Source organism: Lynx canadensis, chromosome B2 (genome assembly GCF_007474595.2).
Source record: "Lynx canadensis isolate LIC74 chromosome B2, mLynCan4.pri.v2, whole genome shotgun sequence".
Taxonomy (NCBI): Eukaryota; Metazoa; Chordata; class Mammalia; order Carnivora; family Felidae; genus Lynx; species Lynx canadensis.
Genome location: NC_044307.1, coordinates 28139909 through 28159335, shown reverse-complemented (window position 1 = coordinate 28159335; position 19427 = coordinate 28139909). Strand labels below are relative to the sequence as shown.

Genomic DNA, 19427 nt, shown 5'->3' with positions numbered 1-19427 from the left:
TACTATTCTACTTTTAACATGTTTGACATTTTTCAAAACAGAAAAGTAAAACAGATTACCTGAGCAAATAATTTATTAGTTCTTTCAATGTATTAGCTCTTTCAAATTTCCAACTGATAATTCCTACTTTACATAACCCATCACATAGTACCTACATATATACACATACAGATTCAAATGCTTCTGTAAAACACTAATACCAAAACCTGACCAAAAAAGCATTTCAAAAAACTACAGATCAATTTCACTTAAGACTATAGTCAGAAAATTTTCTAAAGAGCTACCAACAAATCAAATGCTATAGTATATTAAAATAATTACCCAAAGGAACACTCTAAAGAGTAAAGGAGGTTTCTAGCATACACAATTGAATATACAATGCAACTCCAATTTTGTAATATGGACTCATATAGGCCAAGAGCAAAAAGACCAAAAGAAAATACATCAAAATGTTAATGTAATTATCTTTACAATGGTATTAAGTAGTGTCTGTTCATTACTTATTCACTGTCTTTGTAATATGCATTTCATTTACATTAAAACACAGAAAAGCTAGATATGTGTGTAGCTAAAATCTTGGAATTTTATTATTAAAATCACTTTCTATATGCTATAGAGTCACCTGCTTATATGATTAAGCAATTGGTCAGAATTATCTTTGTTAAATGTTAAGTTACCAATATACTTAGGTGAAATAATTTTAAATACAATAATTTCTGAGAACTGCTAATCACCTATGGCAAATTATCATTTGCATAGCTACTAGGGAATTACTAACCTAATTCTGCTTGATAATGCTAAACTCTGTTCATATATGCTCAGGTTTCTATTGTTAATATAGTAACATTAGTAACTTAAGACAGAATATCAATAAGCACAAAGAACGAAAGAAAAGCATCCCACCAAAAAATACAGGGCACAGAGTGTTTATCGAAGAAAATTATCTAATTTCTGTTCCCGCTAGGCATTCACATTTTGCTCCTTCAAAAACCTAAATTCTACCTAACAAGGAAAGAGCTGTATCAGATGCACATTAACTTCCCAGAAGTCATCTATGCTTGTTTGGCCCAGGAGAAGGGTTTTAGAAACAGTAACAGGATGTCTGTACTTGGAGAATACAAATTAATAAAAAAAATTAAGTCTTACTGAATTAAAGGAAGTGTGGCTTCTTAGTCTACACTTAAAAGTGCTTATGTGCAGGTACTTAGTTATAGGTATATTTGTTTTTAAAAAGAATTAGGCTAACTTTTATTAATATTTTTTACTAAACAGTAATTTGATTTCTATTAATTAAAGGTGATTTTAGGGGTGCCTGGGTGACTCAGTCAGTTAAGCATCAGGCTCTTGATTTTGGCTCAGGTCAGTGAGATGGACCCTGCTGCATCTGGCTCTCCTCCGACAGCACAGAGCCTGCTTGGAATTCTCTCTCTCCCTCGCTCTCTGCCCCTCCCCCTGCCCAGCAGGCACACATGTGTGCTCTCTTGCTCTTTCTGTCAAAATAAATAAATAACTTAAAAATTAAATAAAGTTAATTTTAGGTGAGAAAAAACCCTACCCAACATCTTTTCCATGATATGTCTAAAACTATGCTATATCTATTTAATATACTTGCTCCCCCCATATAAAGATGACAAAATGGATGGTGGACATTTAACTATTGTGTATGAGGTTCATGGGGTGATAGCTGAAAAGAATGACACATTATCATCAGTCCTTACCACACACCAAACACACAATGGATCACATTTACAGAATTAGTCACATGTGTAAGATATTGATGGGTATAAGAGGATTTTTAAAATTCTAGAATTTTACCTATTGGGATTTAGTTTCTTATCAGCCCTGGAAATTGGGCATTGTGGGAAGGCAAAGTAGTCTCCTATTTCACATATGTACAATGGGTCAACAAAAGCCTCAGAGACAAATATTTAAAGTACCAAGCCTTCAAAGAGATTCCAGCCTGGTCTGCAACAAATATTTATGGCACATTTTAGATCTCTACTTTTATAAATACAGACTGAATGTCACACCCTGTAAACACTCTGCAAACACAGTGTTGGGTTTCTGTTGTGGAAGCCCCAGCAGATGGCTCTGAGGGTCACCTTACCTGAGAGGGCATCCTGGGCTTCAAAGAAAGTACTAAGACCTCCTTTCACATATGCCAAGCTGCCTTCACTTTTCTTGTTAGCCTGTCTCTTCAAGTTGGTGACTGCCATTTTAAGCTGTTCAAAACTGAAATGAAATTAAGAAACCAAAAGTTTGAGACTCCTAAAAAGCAAAAAAGAAATCAGATAATGCATTAAACGTGAAATACGGAAGCCTAAGTTAAGAAAGACATAGATTGACACAAGATGTAACCAGATTAAAACAAAAAGCTTTCAAATTCTTACCTACATCTAAAAATTTTTTTTTTTTTTTAAGAGAGAGTGCAAGCAGGGAAGAGGAGCAGAGGAAGAGAAAGAGAGAATCTTAAACAGGCTCCATGCTCAGTATGGAGTCCGACACGGGGCTCAATCCCACACCCTGGGATCATGACCTGAGCCGAAATCAAGAGTAGGACATTCAACCGACTGAGCCTCTGAGGCACCCCTACATCTAAACCCTTTTATTATAAATAACAAAATTACAGCAACTATAAAACAGATCTGTAGCCCTCAAATGGTCATTCCAAATGTCAGACCCCTAAGAAATGAACATACATATAAATATTTCTATAAGTAATATGTATCATGTATATGATTTGCCAGGTAAGGAGTCCTGAACATCATGTCCCTTTGCACAGACCTAGATCAACGCAGTGGTTATCTAAGTTATCTAAGGCAGAACTCCTCTGTATGTTCATTTCTGTGTCCTATATCAAAATTAACCGTATCATGATTCACCACATCAATATCCAGTCCTCTGTCATTAACAGTGAAATTATAGAAAAACCTGGGGGGGGGGGGGGGGGGGCAGGGTCAGTCAACTCAACAATTTAAATAACTAAAAAGACCAAAATATTTTATCTCTACATCTCAAGCAGAGAAAATTGGTAGATCTCTATATTTTTTTATTTCCAGCTGGGCTAAGAAAATCTGGCTGTAAAAACAGAGATCAATTCTGAAATACAGTAATAGAAAAAGCACATCCGTGATGTAAAATTAGAACCATCTTCTGCAATTAAAGATTTGACATTCCCTTTAAAAATGTATCAGGATTCTCTCTCTCTCTCTCTCTCTCTCTCTCTCTCTCTCTCTCTCCACACACACACACACACACACACACACACACACACACACACACCAAAGTTTCCTCATGTTTTCTAATGGTTTTCACTCTAACTGGTGAAGGAAAAATTTCTCCTAAGGTGTATTTTAACAAATTAACTTTTCAGGAATGTAAATTTTTAGCAATAAACCATTCATTTATTCAAACACTGTTACTAAATTTAATTGCTGCAAAAAAGTTACAAACCTACTCTTATCAAGAGTGTGGCAAAATGTAATTAGCAGACAATAAGGAGCACTTTAATTTGGATATAAGACCTTGACTATTTTTGGCTAATTTTAAGGCAAGTTTTTGCAAAATGATAAATCAAATCATCTTCCTTTGCTCTATGGTCAGGAAAAGAAGTATGTTTACACCAGGACTTGAAAGTTTTGTTATTTGAATAGAGAGAGATCACATCAGTTTAGGTACCCAGATGAGACTCCACAAAGTTTTAATGGGTTGCACAAATATGAATCATACAGAAACAAGATAGCAGGAAACAAGGGACTGCTAATTATTAACAACATTTCATAAATAGGAGAAAAGATACCCTGAGATATTCATGAGCTCACCCAAAGTCAAAGGGCTCCTACATGGCAGAGGCCAGCCTAAATCCCTTTGTATCATATAATCCTATTAGGTACAACCACATGAAACAATAGTCCAACATCCACTGACCTGGTAGTTGAGTGGTTTTCTATAAGATACCAAGCAGCTGAAAAATTCTCACTTGTAAAATCAGCACTCATTCCAGGGAACAGCATTTCTAAGTCCTTCTGGGGAAATTTACTTCTAAGAGAGAAAAAAGATTTAAAATATACTTCAAACGCTATTACTACAATAATGTAACAGACATCCATCCGAGAGTACCTAATGTAATAAACAGGACTACAAACCATTAAAATTATACATCTTACATTATGGAGTCTATATTTACATGTGTATACAAAATATATTTCCTACACCTCAGATCATTTCTTATTATATAAACTTTATGTATATGTAAGAAATTAGTTAAAATACAGAAATTACATCAATACAGAATTTAAAGAGGCTGAGTTGATACTTTATGACATCTATCCAAATATGCAATCATTCTCTATTCAATGAATAAAAATCAAAATTTGTATACACTGAAATTTAAACATTAGTTTGTTAAAATGGTTTTTGTTAAAGACTTATATGAAAGTTGTTTTAAAACATACTAAAGCCTATTAATAAAAATTAGAGCTAATTAATAAAATAATTATATTTATACTTCTATGTCTATATCTAGAATAATTTTAAGAAAAGCTTATAACAGGCAATCCCCTATCTGCAGCTGACTTTATTGCCTACATTTTTAAGGTCAACTTCCGGATCATTTCATTTATGTATCCATTCAAATAATAACTAAATACTACTATAGTTCAGGCTCCATGCTGGAAGTCAGACAGTTGTATCTAAGAGCAAAAGTAGTATGGGCAAACCCTGTTATGGGCTTATGAGCTAGCAGCCCTCACCATATCCCCAACTCTTCATCTGTAGAGGATAAAGTCCAAGTTCTATAGTCAAGTCTCTCCATGATTCAAAACTGCTTACCTCTCAGGACTCATTTCTGCTCATCTAATCCTCAAAACTGGGAGATTCAGTAACTTCAAAGGGATTACACTTTCTTGCACACATCATGTTCATTTTCACTTCACTCCTCTGATCTTGGTGTCCTTTATGACTGAAGTGTGGTCCTCAACCACATACACTGGATAAGCCAAACTCATGGGATATGGACGGGACACAGCACTGTTTTATAGCCCAGTGTATTCAGGGTTGTGGGGAGCCATTTGGGGGGGGAGGGTGCAGAATTATCACCACCCTGTAAGAAAATGTGAGCAGGTGCAATGACTTCTACTCACTCTTATCTGAGAGAGACTTGATTTCACATTACTATGAACACAGCCTCAATTCAGAAATCACGTAGTGTGGTCCAAGATCAGCACTCCATCTTTACCAACAACAACTCTCTGATGGAGCTCCTTGACTTACAAGTGACCTTACATACAACTTACAATGGACTGGGGCCTACTCTCTAGTGAGGTGCTCATCTTGTCCCAAGAAACATCTTTCCCAGGGCAGACACCTCTACTGTCTATGTGCACTGTTCCTGTGCTCTCAGGTGCCAGGATCTCTGTTTCACAAATGCAGGGAACACTCCATGGAAGCCACACTCCCCAGTTATGAGTTAAGAAAAGCAGATGTTTGTCATACCTCCCCTTCACAGCCTAGCACAGCTCCTGTCAAAGAATCTCATAAACTCTTCCCCTTCACTCCTGGCTCCCTTTATCCCTTCATAGTCCCTAAAAGGGCAAGAGATGCAAAGAGCAAAACCAGTTCTCTATGATTTCCTTTGTAAACCCTACACTTTAATCTAGAATCCAACATCTGTTTGTCAGTAAGTCAGTCAATAGAAAGAGACCCACTTTATTTCCTATTACACTTACCTTTCTCACTATGACATTTTCTTTCTTTTTTTTTTTAATGTTTATTTATTTACTGGGTGGGGGAGTACAAGTGGGGGAAGGTGTGCTGGGGGCAGAAGGAGAGGGATAGAGAGAATCCTAAGCAGGCTCCATGCTGTCAGGGCAGAGCCCAATGTGCGGCTTGTCATGACCTGAGCTGAAATCAAGAGTCAGATGCTTAACCAAGTGAGCCACCCACATGCCCCACAATGTTTTCTTTTTTAATTAGTGGGGAAAAAAGCCTTGCTTAGCACTACAGTAACAGACAAGATAAAATGAGACTTTAAGAGAATCATGGACATCAAGCTGGCATTACCTCAGTAATCAGTAATTCAGAGAGTAAGTCAATCTCACAGCATTCCTCACTGGCTCCAAAAGTTAGATTATAGTCTGAATCTTCTTGGGGTGCATATGTGTTCCAGAAGCTTGTTGGTCATTTTTACCAGACAGAATCTCTGAGAGGACTCTGGAGAACTCTGCATTTTTAGAAGTTTATTTTGATTTGGATTCTTCTTGCTGGTTTGGTACTTTACTTAGTAATAAAATCCTGTCACCTTGGGAAGTTTTTCTCATTTATAAATAAAATGTACATCATGACTCCAAGTTAGAACTTTGGGGGAATATAATGACTGAGTTGAAAGGGCTGAGCCCTACCTAAGTAACTAAAAACACTTCCTTATGATATGCATAGTCCATACTCCCTAGTTCTACCTTAATTGGTGGGCAGTGTCTGTCTAGAGTGTTGTGTCAAAGATCATATGTCTAAACTGGAAAGAAAAGCATAATGAATTAGTGGGGTCTGTCTATGGTGTGAAGGAAAAGTACATGGAGAAATGCCTAACATTTTTTTGTCAACCTTACTTCTTTTTGACACTTAAACTGGTATTCTATGTAGTCCTAACACTTTGCTTGTTCAGAAAGTTGAATGATCTTAACAGAATCAAAAAGTACTACAGAATCATCTGATATCAACTAAATCCCTACTATTAACATTCTTTATCAAGTATTCAACTATGTGAAATCCTCTTCTAACAAGGGTCAGTTCCAAACTCACAGATTAAAGACACAGCTAAAAAGAAAGCAGCAAAAGGGGACTCTGAGAAGGCAAACTGAACTTTACCCTTCACGCAAGCCCTGTAGTTTTATTATGGTTGCATGGGTTCCCTACCCATAATCAGAGCAGAAGTGTGAAGAGGGATTAACATCAAAAAAGGATAAAAAAAATGCAGACACAAATCCAAAAAATACAGCAGTTGTATGTACTGGTGAAATGGCTGAGACTGCATAGTCCCCATGGGCTTGACATTAAATCACGCTTAACATAGTTTAAAAAAAAAAGAAAGAAAAAACTGTCATTTGTCTTTCTCTGTGTGGTATAATGAAATCAAGGTCCATTCATGTTGTTGTAAATGACAGGATATCCTTCTTTCTTGTGGTTGAATAATATTCTACTGTACATATATACAACTTCTTCATCCATTCATCCATTAATGAAGTTAAGTTGTTTCCATACCTTGGCTATCGTGAATAATGCTGCAATGAACATGGGAGTGTAAATATCTCAATATCCTGTTTCATTTTCTTTGGATATACACTTAGAAGCAGAATTTCTGGGTCATAATGGTAGTACTATTTCTAATTTTTGAGGAATCTCCACACTGTTTTCCAGTGTGGCTGCACCAGCCACTTATAATTAATAAAACAAAATAATGTCGAGAGGCGCATGCGCACACACACATGCACACACACACACACACACACACACACACACGCAAAAGCTAAAGAAAACATATGTGAGGGGTTGGATGTATTAGTTACCTTGATGGTGGAAATCCTTTCACAATGTATACATTTATAAACTCATTAAGATGTGCACTTTAAATATGTTACAAATTTATCTATTAGTTATGTCTCAATAAAGCTGATGATGTGTTAAAAAAAAAAAAAAAAAAAAAAACCTTGGATACACATAGCACATATGAAAAAGGTCACATCCTAAACAGTTAAAATGCTTAAACTGGTGATACTGAACAATGTAAATATGCAGCTATCTACAACTTCCCATATTTAAAATTCATCTAATTCTTACACTTCAATATTTTTTGGTGTTTTATTTTTGGGGGGAGAGACAGAGCAAGAGTGGGGAAGGGGCAGAGAGAGAGGGAGACACAGATCCGAAGCAGGCTCCAGGCTCCACGCTGTCAGCATAGAGCCTGATGTGGGGCTCAAAATAGTGAACTGCAAGATCATGACCTGAGTCGCAGTCGGGCGCTCAACTGACTGAGCCACACAGGAGCCCCCAATTCTGACATTTTAGAAACGTGCCATTTACAATGTACTAAACTGTTATTTCGACAAATATAAATAAACTTGTCTTATCACAAGATAAAAGACTCATGTCTGGTAAGGCTCTAGGAGGTAAACCATTAAGAAACTCTCCTACTCCAGGACACCTCCATATCGCCCTCCTCCTCAAGAGGGAGCAGAAATGGGCCTGGCCACATTATTAATAGCGGAGTTTCTTGGTGATAAAGAAAAGCACATGGGACATGGCCAGGCTTCCACAGGCTTTGCACCCTCATCTCCTCAATCATAGGCACATCATGCCACTGGCAGGGCAAGGGTGAGAGGAAGAGACGGAAGATCTTGAAATGGAGCTTTGGAATTAGTATAAGTGGTAAGGAGGCACTTTGGCTATTTGGAACAGGCTATGTGCTTCTACAAGAGAATTCTATGCTGAGATATGAAGCATTAATCTACCTACCAGTATCTCATTTCTCATATACTATACTATTATTTCTCATTCACATAGCTTCTTCAGGCACCTAAATGAGTCAGAGTTTGAAAAGTATTGGATCTTTTGGTCAAAATACTATCTCCTCATAATCACCCCTAAGACTGAGTTTACTTTACAGTAATTTCGTACTGAAGACATTAAAACTCATTTACCAATGTTACTATATAAATTTAAATAGGAAGAAGAGTATTGAGACCTACCCTAAGAATCAGAATTATAAGAATGAGAAATTATAATATTAAAAATGACAAAATTCTAAGAGAGAGGTCAAATAATTTGCCCCAAATCACACAATTAAGTCTAATTTTGGGTAGTGATCCAACATGCATTCTCCACCCTCAGACCAAACAATCCCACACACCAGCGCAATCATAAATATCAATTATCCTAAGCAAATCATGGTTATCATATTTCCCTTGCTATCTACTGAGTGATCTTGTTTTGACCAGTGATGTCAAAACCATCAAAACCAGGAAGATCTACTTGAATATTTCTGGGAAAGGTCTCCAAACTTTAAGAAGGAGAATAAAGAAGAAATAGGGTCCTTTTGCCTCTAGACATTATTGTGTTTTATTAATTATTGTGTATTATGGCTTCCATATTAGATTTTTATATTATTACTTACTGTGTTAAGTTATTATTGCTTGAATAGCAGAAATTGCTTTAGCCACTTGACAATTACAAAGAAAAAAAGTGTTATAGAAAGGGCCACAGAATAGCACACCAACATTCCTTACATCTGGGTGACATTACTAGGTCACTGACTCAACCAACAATGGAGTCCACCATCTCTGGACTCAGTATATTATGAGAAAATAAATATTTTTTTTTGTTTAAGCTTAATTTTCATTTTCTGTTACTTATAGCTGAATGCATCCTGAGTCAGTATTTGATCCTAAAATATATGCCTAATACCTCAAAATGAACATGCAATAGAAGATCTGGAAAAAACACAATGAATGACAATGCCTAGGGAACATATCTACAAAAAGCAGAGATGGCTCATAGCATTATATAAGTGGGAGGCAATAATAATAAGTAGTGGTTAAGAGCTCAGGCTCTAGGTTCAAACTCGGAAGTTTGCTAGATTTGTCCGTATAACCTTCGAGAAGCTATTTACTCTAAGGTCCCAGTTACTAGATAATTAGGATCATAATATCTTCCTCCCAGGAATATTTTGAGAATTAAAATAGATAATGCATTTGAAAGGCTTAGCAGTTTTAACACATAATAAATTTTCAAAAATGTTATTTGCTGTTATTGTTATTCTTTTTATTTAGTTCTTTGTATTTCACAGACTATTTTCATAAGTATCATTTTATTTGATTGTCATAACAACATACTGTCATAACAACATATTCCCATATTACAGTGAGGAAACAGCCTCAGAGACATTGCATGTAAATAGTTGAGATTTGAACCTGGTACTTCTATTGTCAAATAAAGAACCGGTGGGGGCGCCTGGGTGGCGCAGTCGGTTAAGCGTCCGACTTCAGCCAGGTCACGATCTCGCGGTCCGTGAGTTCGAGCCCCGCGTCGGGCTCTGGGCTGATGATGGCCCAGAGCCTGGAGCCTGCTTCCGATTCTGTGTCTCCCCCTCTCTTTGCCCCTCCCCCGTTCATGCTCTGTCTCTCTCTGTCCCAAAAATAAATGAACGTTGAAAAAAAAAAAAATTAAATAAAGAACCGGTGACTCTGAGGTATAAAATAAAACCACAACTACATATCTAGAAAGATAGAAATTTAAGAAGAGTGAAGGCAGCGCTGTTTTAGAATACAGAGAATTGTTAATGGTCTTTATAACAGTATTAGGAGAGGAAGAAGCACTGTGTCAATGGTGCTGAGAAAGTAAGAAAGTTAAAACTTAAATGTTTGTTCACAATAACCAGATTTTAGGATAAGGCCCACCAAGTGAAGTGATGGCTTAACAAGTCAGTAAAAGCAAGGTATATTCTGAGTAATTTAAACTAAATTTACACTTTAAATCTACTACCATAGTTGGGACAGTGAAAGCAACACATATTCTACTAAGCAAGTTCATGAATCAAAACAATTTCAGTAGCTGACAATTCTTGCCACCCCTAAAATATACACTTTCCATTAGATGGCAGTGTAAGCTCAGATTTAAATCTTCTGAAAAGATTTAGCCCATGCCATGGGAAGATCCAGGTATACAGAGTCACTGGTCAGATTTAAAACTAACAGGAATGTTTTTAACATATCAGAATTTGCTTTCAAGTATGAGAACAATCTGCAGTAATGACCCTTAATCTGCAGTAATGACCCTTAAGCAAGCAAAACAAAATCATTTTGAGAAAAATTCTAACCACCTCACATAGAGTGAGGCCTGGTTACAGTTGTGTTACTCTGTGTTTGCATTAAAGAGAACATGTTTTCTTGATTTGGCAGATGGAAAGATGAAAGGCAGGGAGGCTAACACAGTAAAAGTAAGCTTATATAGTTCTTTTCAGTTGTGTGTATATTATACTCAATTCTTTTGGCTTTCAATTTTTAGCATCACTATTTTCACTTTGGTGTATTAAATATTATGAGCTTGTTTTTGGTTGTATGTGTGCTGTTGTTGTTTTTTTCTTTCTTTCTTATTTTGGGGGATAGGGCGTGACAGGTTCTGAACTTAGGCACTGTATCACAGCCCACAACCTGTTTTATAAAATTTCTAAAAGACAAATTTATCCAAGGCTTTTCTCTTCTACACTCATACTAAGAATTATTTTTCCACCTGTCCCTGGTTTCTAAATCTACTGGGAAAACTGGTCACCTTTTCTTTCTACTGAAAAACCTAATTGATGAGAAGAAAATCAGATCTGCAATGCCCTAAAATCCACATGGAAATAAAACAAGTAAACGGCACATCAAATGACTACTCTAGATAGCCTTTCTTATGTAACTATTTCACAAAAAAGTTGTAGACCATATAAAAACAAGGGCAAAGTTTCATTTTTATGTCCTCACTCCCATATATGTACAATGTCCAAAAACATTACTTATAAATATTCCATTAGACAAATATTTATTTTAAGAAATACAACCCAGTGAGGGCTTTTACTTAACATGAACCTGTTTTACCTTCTCTTTCAATTTAAATGATTTGTCTCCATTACAATTTAAGCTGTGCAACGAACACATACATCTGTGACAATCAATATAACAAATCAGAAATATACACTTTTTACAACTAAATCCTAGTCTCAGTTCAAGGTGAAGTTATCTTTTTTGAATTTTTTTTTCAACATTTATTTATTTTTGGGACAGAGAGAGACAGAGCATGAACGGGGGAGGTGCAGAGAGAGAGGGAGACACAGAATCGGTAACAGGCTCCAGGCTCCGAGCTATCAGCCCAGAGCCTGACGCGGGGCTCGAACTCACGGACCGCGAGATCGTGACCTGGCTGAAGTCGGACGCTTAACCGACTGCGCCACCCAGGCGCCCCTCTTTTTTGAAGCAATTGGTAACATTTTTATAAATATCAAGGCACCATGTGTGCAAAACATTAGTAAAAAATTTAGGAATATGAAGGACTTAAGGAGGCAAATGAAGCCAATAAATGCCAGTTGTTAAACCCATAGCTGAAAGACAACAGGATGCATGCTGGGCACAACAATAAAATGTTTATTAAACTCTGACTCACACCAAAGAGCAACCAGAAAACTATATTCTGCTACTCTCACTCGCTTTTTCAAATTCAGATGAACTGGCCACAACACTACAGGACACCCCACTGTTCCACGTTGCACATTTGACTGTCAGCTGAAGAGAATTTCATAAACATTCACAATGCAATTACCAACAACTGATTCATCTTCCAAAGTGACCTGACCACTTTAATCTGATAATTCATCAGGACCACAGTATTTTATAACATAATTCTTCAAACCTTCTCAATTAATATATTTCAACAAGCAGGTAATAATTAAAACCCTGGTGTTCGTTCTCTAACGAAGTTTTTTAAAAAATTAAAAGTAGGGGCGCCTGGGTGGCGCAGTTGGTTAAGCGTCCGACTTCAGCCAGGTCACGATCTTGCGGTCCGTGAGTTCGAGCCCCGCGTCAGGCTCTGGCCTGATGGCTCGGAGCCTGGAGCCTGTTTCCAATTCTGTGTCTCCCTCTCTCTCTGCCCCTCCCCCGTTCATGCTCTGTCTCTCTCTGTCCCAAAAATAAATAAACGTTGAAAAAAAAAAATTAAAAAAAAAAATTAAAAGTAGATCCTCTTCCAACCTTTTAAATAAAAGAATCCCCCAAATGACATTAATATACAGAAATAAAAACCAGTAAGGAAATGCTCTTAGGGATTCTAACCTGAAAGTACATCCTTCTCTACAGACAGCAAAACTTTTATCTGAAAAATATTGAGTCAGGGAAATAAAATCCATCAATATTTTAACATCTGCTTTTCCTTTCCTTTTCTCTTTTTCTAAAATAAGATTTCTATCTGAGGTCAGAGAATTCAATAAAATAAATGCGGTTTTCCTGGCAGTACCTTTAAAAAATAAAAAAGGAACCTGAAAAAGCATGTCTAGCCAAAAACATTCTCTTCTCTTGTTGTCTATAACTCTTCCTACTTTCACCTTTCATTTTCTTGCTTGCTAGTATATCTAGTCTGTCCTTCTTTTACTGGAAAATTTTCAGAAGACTTTAAATAAGCAAAAGGATTATTGGGTATCCTTTCACTGTCTGGAGGACCTTCCCAGTATTTTCTGATTCTTATAGGGATCTATGCCTTTGTCCCTATTTTGCAACTCTGTTAGAAACACAGAAGTTAAACTGTAGAGGGCTGACGGCAACCAGGAATACCTATCAGGTAAAGATGTAACTAATTACCATGCAGTATAAGTGCCCCATCTGCATCTGTTAGCATTCCTCATTTCCTATTATGTCTACCCTCTGGAATTCCCCCTGAACTGGTTTTAACATTTTACTCGATTTCCCATTAATTAATGAATGAAATAATGCTCTTAAAATGTGTTCACTTTATATTTGTAGGACAGTCATGATTTTACCTTTTCAAAAGGCTACTCTTTAATTATCCCATGGCTGAGCAAATTATTATTTGAAACTTAAGTAAGAGCTTGAAAGAAATACTACTGTTAATTTTATCCCCATTTAAACACTTCTTAAGTTAATGTACATAATGCTATTTTAAGATTTTAATACAATTTATTACCCCGAAATCTTAATAGTCATTAAAAAGAAATTCTCCTCCTAAGTGACGGAGCGAAGCCAGGAACAGTGTATTATACAAGAGCACTGAATCCTTGTAATGATGACAAACATTTTTTTTTTCTTTTTTTTTTTTTTTTTTTATGAAATTTATTGACAAATTGGTTTCCATACAACACCCAGTGCTCCTCCCAAAAGGTGCCCTCCTCAATACCCATCACCCACCCTCCCCTCCCTCCCACCCCCCATCAAACCTCAGTTTGTTCTCAGTTTTTAACAGTCTCTTATGCTTTGGCTCTCTCCCACTCTAACCTCTTTTTTTTTTTTTTTTCCTTCCCCTCCCCCATGGGTTCCTGTTAAGTTTCTCAGGATCCACATAAGAGTGAAACCATATGGTATCTGTCTTTCTCTGTATGGCTTATTTCACTTAGCATTACACTCTCCAGTTCCATCCACGTTGCTACAAAGGGCCATATTTCATTTTTTCTCATTGCCACATAGTATTCCATTGTGTATATAAACCACAATTTCTTTACCCATTCATCAGTTGATGGACATTTAGGCTCTTTCCATAATTTGGCTATTGTTGAGAGTGCTGCTATGAACATTGGGGTACAAGTGCCCCTATGCATCAGTACTCCTGTATCCCTTGGATAAATTCCTAGCAGTGCTATTGCTGGGTCATACGGTAGGTCTATTTTTAATTTTCTGAGGAACCTCCACACTGCTTTCCAGAGCGGCTGCACCAATTTGCATTCCCACCAACAGTGCAAGAGGGTTCCCGTTTCTCCACATCCTCTCCAGCATCTATAGTCTCCTGATTTGTTCATTTTGGCCACTCTGACTGGTGTGAGGTGATACCTGAGTGTGGTTTTGATTTGTATTTCCCTGATAAGGAGCGACGCTGAACATCTTTTCATGTGCCTGTTGGCCATCTGGATGTCTTCTTTAGAGAAGTGTCTATTCATGTTTTCTGCCCATTTCTTCACTGGGTTATTTGTTTTTCGGGTGTGGAGTTTGGTGAGCTCTTTATAGATTTTAGATACTAGCCCTTTGTCTGATATGTCATTTGCAAATATCTTTTCCCATTCTGTTGGTTGCCTTTTAGTTTTGTTGGTTGTTTCCTTTGCTGTGCAGAAGCTTTTTATCTTCATAAGGTCCCAGTAATTCACTTTTGCTTTTAATTCCCTTGCCTTTGGGGATGTGTCGAGTAAGAGATTGCTACGGCTGAGGTCAGAGAGGTCTTTTCCTGCTTTCTCCTCTAAGGTTTTGATGGTTTCCTGTCTCACATTTAGGTCCTTTATCCATTTTGAGTTTATTTTTGTAAATGGTGTGAGAAAGTGGTCTAGTTTCAACCTTCTGCATGTTGCTGTCCAGTTCTCCCAGCACCATTTGTTAAAGAGGCTGTCTTTTTTCCATTGGATGTTCTTTCCTGCTTTGTCAAAGATGAGTTGGCCATACGTTTGTGGGTCTAGTTCTGGGGTTTCTATTCTATTCCATTGGTCTGTGTGTCTGTTTTTGTGCCAATACCATGCTGTCTTGATGATGACAGCTTTGTAGTAGAGGCTAAAGTCTGGGATTGTGATGCCTCCTGCTTTGGTCTTCTTCTTCAAAATTCCTTTGGCTATTCGGGGCCTTTTGTGGTTCCATATGAATTTTAGGATTGCTTGTTCTAATTTCGAGAAGAATGCTGGTGCAATTTTGATTGGGATTGCATTGAATGTGTAGATAGCTTTGGGTAGTATTGACATTTTGACAATATTTATTTTTCCAATCCATGAGCAGGGAATGTCTTTCCATTTCTTTAAGTCTTCTTCAATTACCTTCATAAGCTTTCTATAGTTTTCAGCATACAGATCCTTTACATCTTTGGTTAGATTTATTCCTAGGTATTTTATGCTTCTTGGTGCAATTGTGAATGGGATCATTTTCTTTATTTGTCTTTCTGTTGCTTCATTGTTAGTGTATAAGAATGCAACTGATTTCTGGACATTGATTTTGTATCCTGCAACTTTGCTGAATTCATGTATCAGTTCTAGCAGACTTTTGGTGGAGTCTATCGGATTTTCCATGTATAATATCATGTCATCTGCAAAAAGCGAAAGCTTGACTTCATCTTTGCCAATTTGGATGCCTTTGATTTCCTTTTGTTGTCTGATTGCTGATGCTAGAACTTCCAGCACTATGTTAAACAACAGCGGTGAGAGTGGGCATCCCTGTCGTGTTCCTGATCTCAGGGAAAAAGCTCTCAGTTTTTCCCCGTTGAGGATGATGTTAGCTGTGGGCTTTTCATAAATGGCTTTTATGATCTTTAAGTATGTTCCTTCTATCCCGACTTTCTCAAGGGTTTTTATTAAGAAAGGGTGCTGGATTTTGTCAAAGGCCTTTTCTGCATCGATTGACAGGATCATATGGTTCTTCTCTTTTTTTTTGTTAATGTGATGTATCACGTTGATTGATTTGCGAATGTTGAACCAGCCCTGCATCCCAGGAATGAATCCCACTTGATCATGGTGAATCATTCTTTTTATATGCTGTTGAATTCGATTTGCTAGTATCTTATTGAGAATTTTTGCATCCATATTCATCAGGGATATTGGCCTGTAGTTCTCTTTTTTTACTGGGTCTCTGTCTGGTTTAGGAATCAAAGTAATACTGGCTTCATAGAAGGAGTCTGGAAGTTTTCCTTCCCTTTCTATTTCTTGGAATAGCTTGAGAAGGATAGGTATTATCTCTGCTTTAAATGTCTGGTAGAACTCCCCTGGGAAGCCATCTGGTCCTGGACTCTTATTTGTTGGGAGATTTTTGATAACCGATTCAATTTCTTCGCTGGTTATGGGTCTGTTCAAGCTTTCTATTTCCTCCTGATTGAGTTTTGGAAGAGTGTGGGTGTTCAGGAATGTGTCCATTTCTTCCAGGTTGTCCAATTTGTTGGCATATAATTTTTCATAGTATTCCCTGATAATTGTTTGTATCTCTGAGGGATTGGTTGTAATCATTCCATTTTCATTCATGATTTTATCTATTTGGGTCATCTCCCTTTTCTTTTTGAGAAGCCTGGCTAGAGGTTTGTCAATTTTGTTTATTTTTTCAAAAAACCAACTCTTGGTTTCGTTGATCTGCTCTACAGTTTTTTTAGATTCTATATTGTTTATTTCTGCTCTGATCTTTATTATTTCTCTTCTTCTGCTGGGTTTAGGCTGCCTTTGCTGTTCTGCTTCTATTTCCTTTAGGTGTGCTGTTAGATTTTGTATTTGGGATTTTTCTTGTTTCTTGAGATAGGCCTGGATTGCAATGTATTTTCCTCTCAGGACTGCCTTCGCTGCGTCCCAAAGCGTTTGGATTGTTGTATTTTCATTTTCGTTTGTTTCCATATATTTTTTGATTTCTTCTCTAATTGCCTGGTTGACCCACTCATTCGTTAGTAGGGTGTTCTTTAACCTCCACGCTTTTGGAGGTTTTCCAGACTTTTTCCTGTGGTTGATTTCAAGCTTCATAGCATTGTGGTCTGAAAGTATGCATGGTATAATTTCAATTCTTGTAAACTTATGAAGGGCTGTTTTGTGACCCAGTATATGATCTATCTTGGAGAATGTTCCATGTGCACTCGAGAAGAAAGTATATTCTGTTGCTTTGGGATGCAGAGTTCTAAATATATCTGTCAAGTCCATCTGATCCAATGTCTCATTCAGGGCCCTTGTTTCTTTATTGACTGTGTGTCTAGATGATCTACCCATTTCTGTAAGTGGGGTGTTAAAGTCCCCTGCAATTACCACATTCTTATCAATAAGGTTGCTTCTGTTTATGAGTAATTGTTTTATATACTTGGGGGCTCCGGTATTCGGCGCATAGACATTTATAATTGTTAGCTCTTCCTGATGGATAGACCCTGTAACTATTATATAATGTCCTTCTTCATCTCTTGTTACAGCCTTTAATTTAAAGTCTAGTTTGTCTGATATAAGTATGGCTACTCCAGCTTTCTTTTGGCTTCCAGTAGCATGATAAATAGTTCTCCATCCCCTCACTCTGAATCTAAAGGTGTCCTCAGGTCTAAAATGAGTCTCTTGTAGACAGCAAATAGATGGGTCTTGTTTTTTTATCCATTCTGATACCCTATGTCTTTTGGTTGGCGCATTTAATCCGTTTACATTCAGTGTTATTATAGAAAGATACGGGTTTAGAGTCATTGTGATGTCTGTATGTTTTATGCTTGTAGTGATGTCTCTGGTACTTTGTCTCACAGGGTCCCCCTTAGGATCTCTTGTAGGGCTGGTTTAGTGGTGACAAATTCCTTCAGTTTTTGTTTGTTTGGGAAGACCTTTATCTCTCCTTCTATTCTAAATGACAGACTTGCTGGATAAAGGATTCTCGGCTGCATATTTTTGCTGTCTAGCACCCTGAAAATCTCGTGCCAATTCTTTCTGGCCTGCCAGGTTTCAAAAGAGAGATCAGTCACGAGTCTTATAGGTCTCCCTTTATATGTGAGGGCACGTTTACCCCTTGCTGCTTTCAGAATTTTCTCTTTATCCTTGTATTTTGCCAGTTTCACTATGATATGTCGTGCAGAAGATCGATTCAAGTTACGTCTGAAGGGAGTTCTCTGTGCCTCTTGGATTTCAATGCCTTTTTCCTTCCCCAGTTCAGGGAAGTTCTCAGCTATTATTTCTTCAAGTACCCCTTCAGCACCTTTCCCTCTCTTCCTCCTCTGGAATACCAATTATGCGTATATTATTTCTTTTTAGTGTATCACTTAGTTCTCTAATTTTCCCCTCATACTCCTGGATTTTTTTATCTCTCTTTTTCTCAGCTTCCTCTTTTTCCATAACTTTATCTTCTAGTTCACCTATTCTCTCCTCTGCCTCTTCCATCCGAGCTGTGGTGGTTTGCATTTTGTTTTGCATTTCCTTTAAAGCGCTTTTCAGCTCCTCGTGACTGTTCCTTAGTCCCTTGATCTCTGTAGCAAGAGATTCTCTGCTGTCCTGTATACTGTTTTCCAGCCCAGCGATTAATTTTATGACTATTATTCTAAATTCACTTTCTGTTATATTATTTAAATCCTTTTTGATCAGCTCATTAGCTGTTGTTATTTCCTGGAGATTCTCCTGAGGGGAATTCTTCCGCTTGGTCATTTTGGATAGTCCCTGGTGTGGTGAGGACCTGCAGGGCACTTCCCCTGTGCTGTGGTGTATAACTGGAGTTGGTGGGCGGGGCCACAGTCAGTCCTGATGTCTGCCCCCAGCCCACCGCTGGGGCCACAGTCAGACTGGTGTGTGCCTTCTCTTCCCCTCTCCTAGGGGCGGGATTCCCTGTGGGGTGGTGTGGCCCGTCTGGGCTACTTGCACACTGCCAGGCTTGTGGTGCTGGGGATCTGGCGTATTAGCTGGGGTGGGTAGGCAAGGTGCACGGCGGCAGGGGGGGCAGGCTTAGCTCACTTCTCCTTAGGTGATCCACTTCAGGAGGGGCCCTGTGGCAGCCAGAGGGAGTCAGATCCGCTGCCGGAGGTTTGGCTCCGCAGAAGCACAGAGTTGGGTGTTTGCGCGGAGCGAGCAATTTCCCTGGCCGGAACCGGTTCCCTTTGGGATTTTGGCTGGGGGATGGGCGGGGGAGATGGCGCTGGCGAGCGCCTTTGTTCCCCGCCAAACTGAGCTCTGTCGTCCGGGGGCTCCGCAGCTCACCCTCCCTTTGTCCTCCAGCCTTCCCGCTTTCTGA

General features: G+C 38.0%; 1 protein-coding gene across 3 annotated transcripts in view; it reads right to left on the bottom strand.

Moving 5' to 3' along the window:
• EXOC2 (exocyst complex component 2) overlaps positions 1-19427 on the bottom strand; it is a 285414-nt gene that overhangs the window by 200843 nt on the left and 65144 nt on the right. For all 3 annotated transcript variants that reach the window (XM_030314971.1, XM_030314969.1, XM_030314970.1), the window contains exons 5-6: positions 3928-4041; positions 2108-2232 (exon numbers count right to left, since the gene is read on the bottom strand). In XM_030314971.1, coding sequence (XP_030170831.1) covers positions 2108-2232; positions 3928-4041 — 239 coding nt within the window. The remainder of the gene's footprint in view (positions 1-2107; positions 2233-3927; positions 4042-19427) is intronic.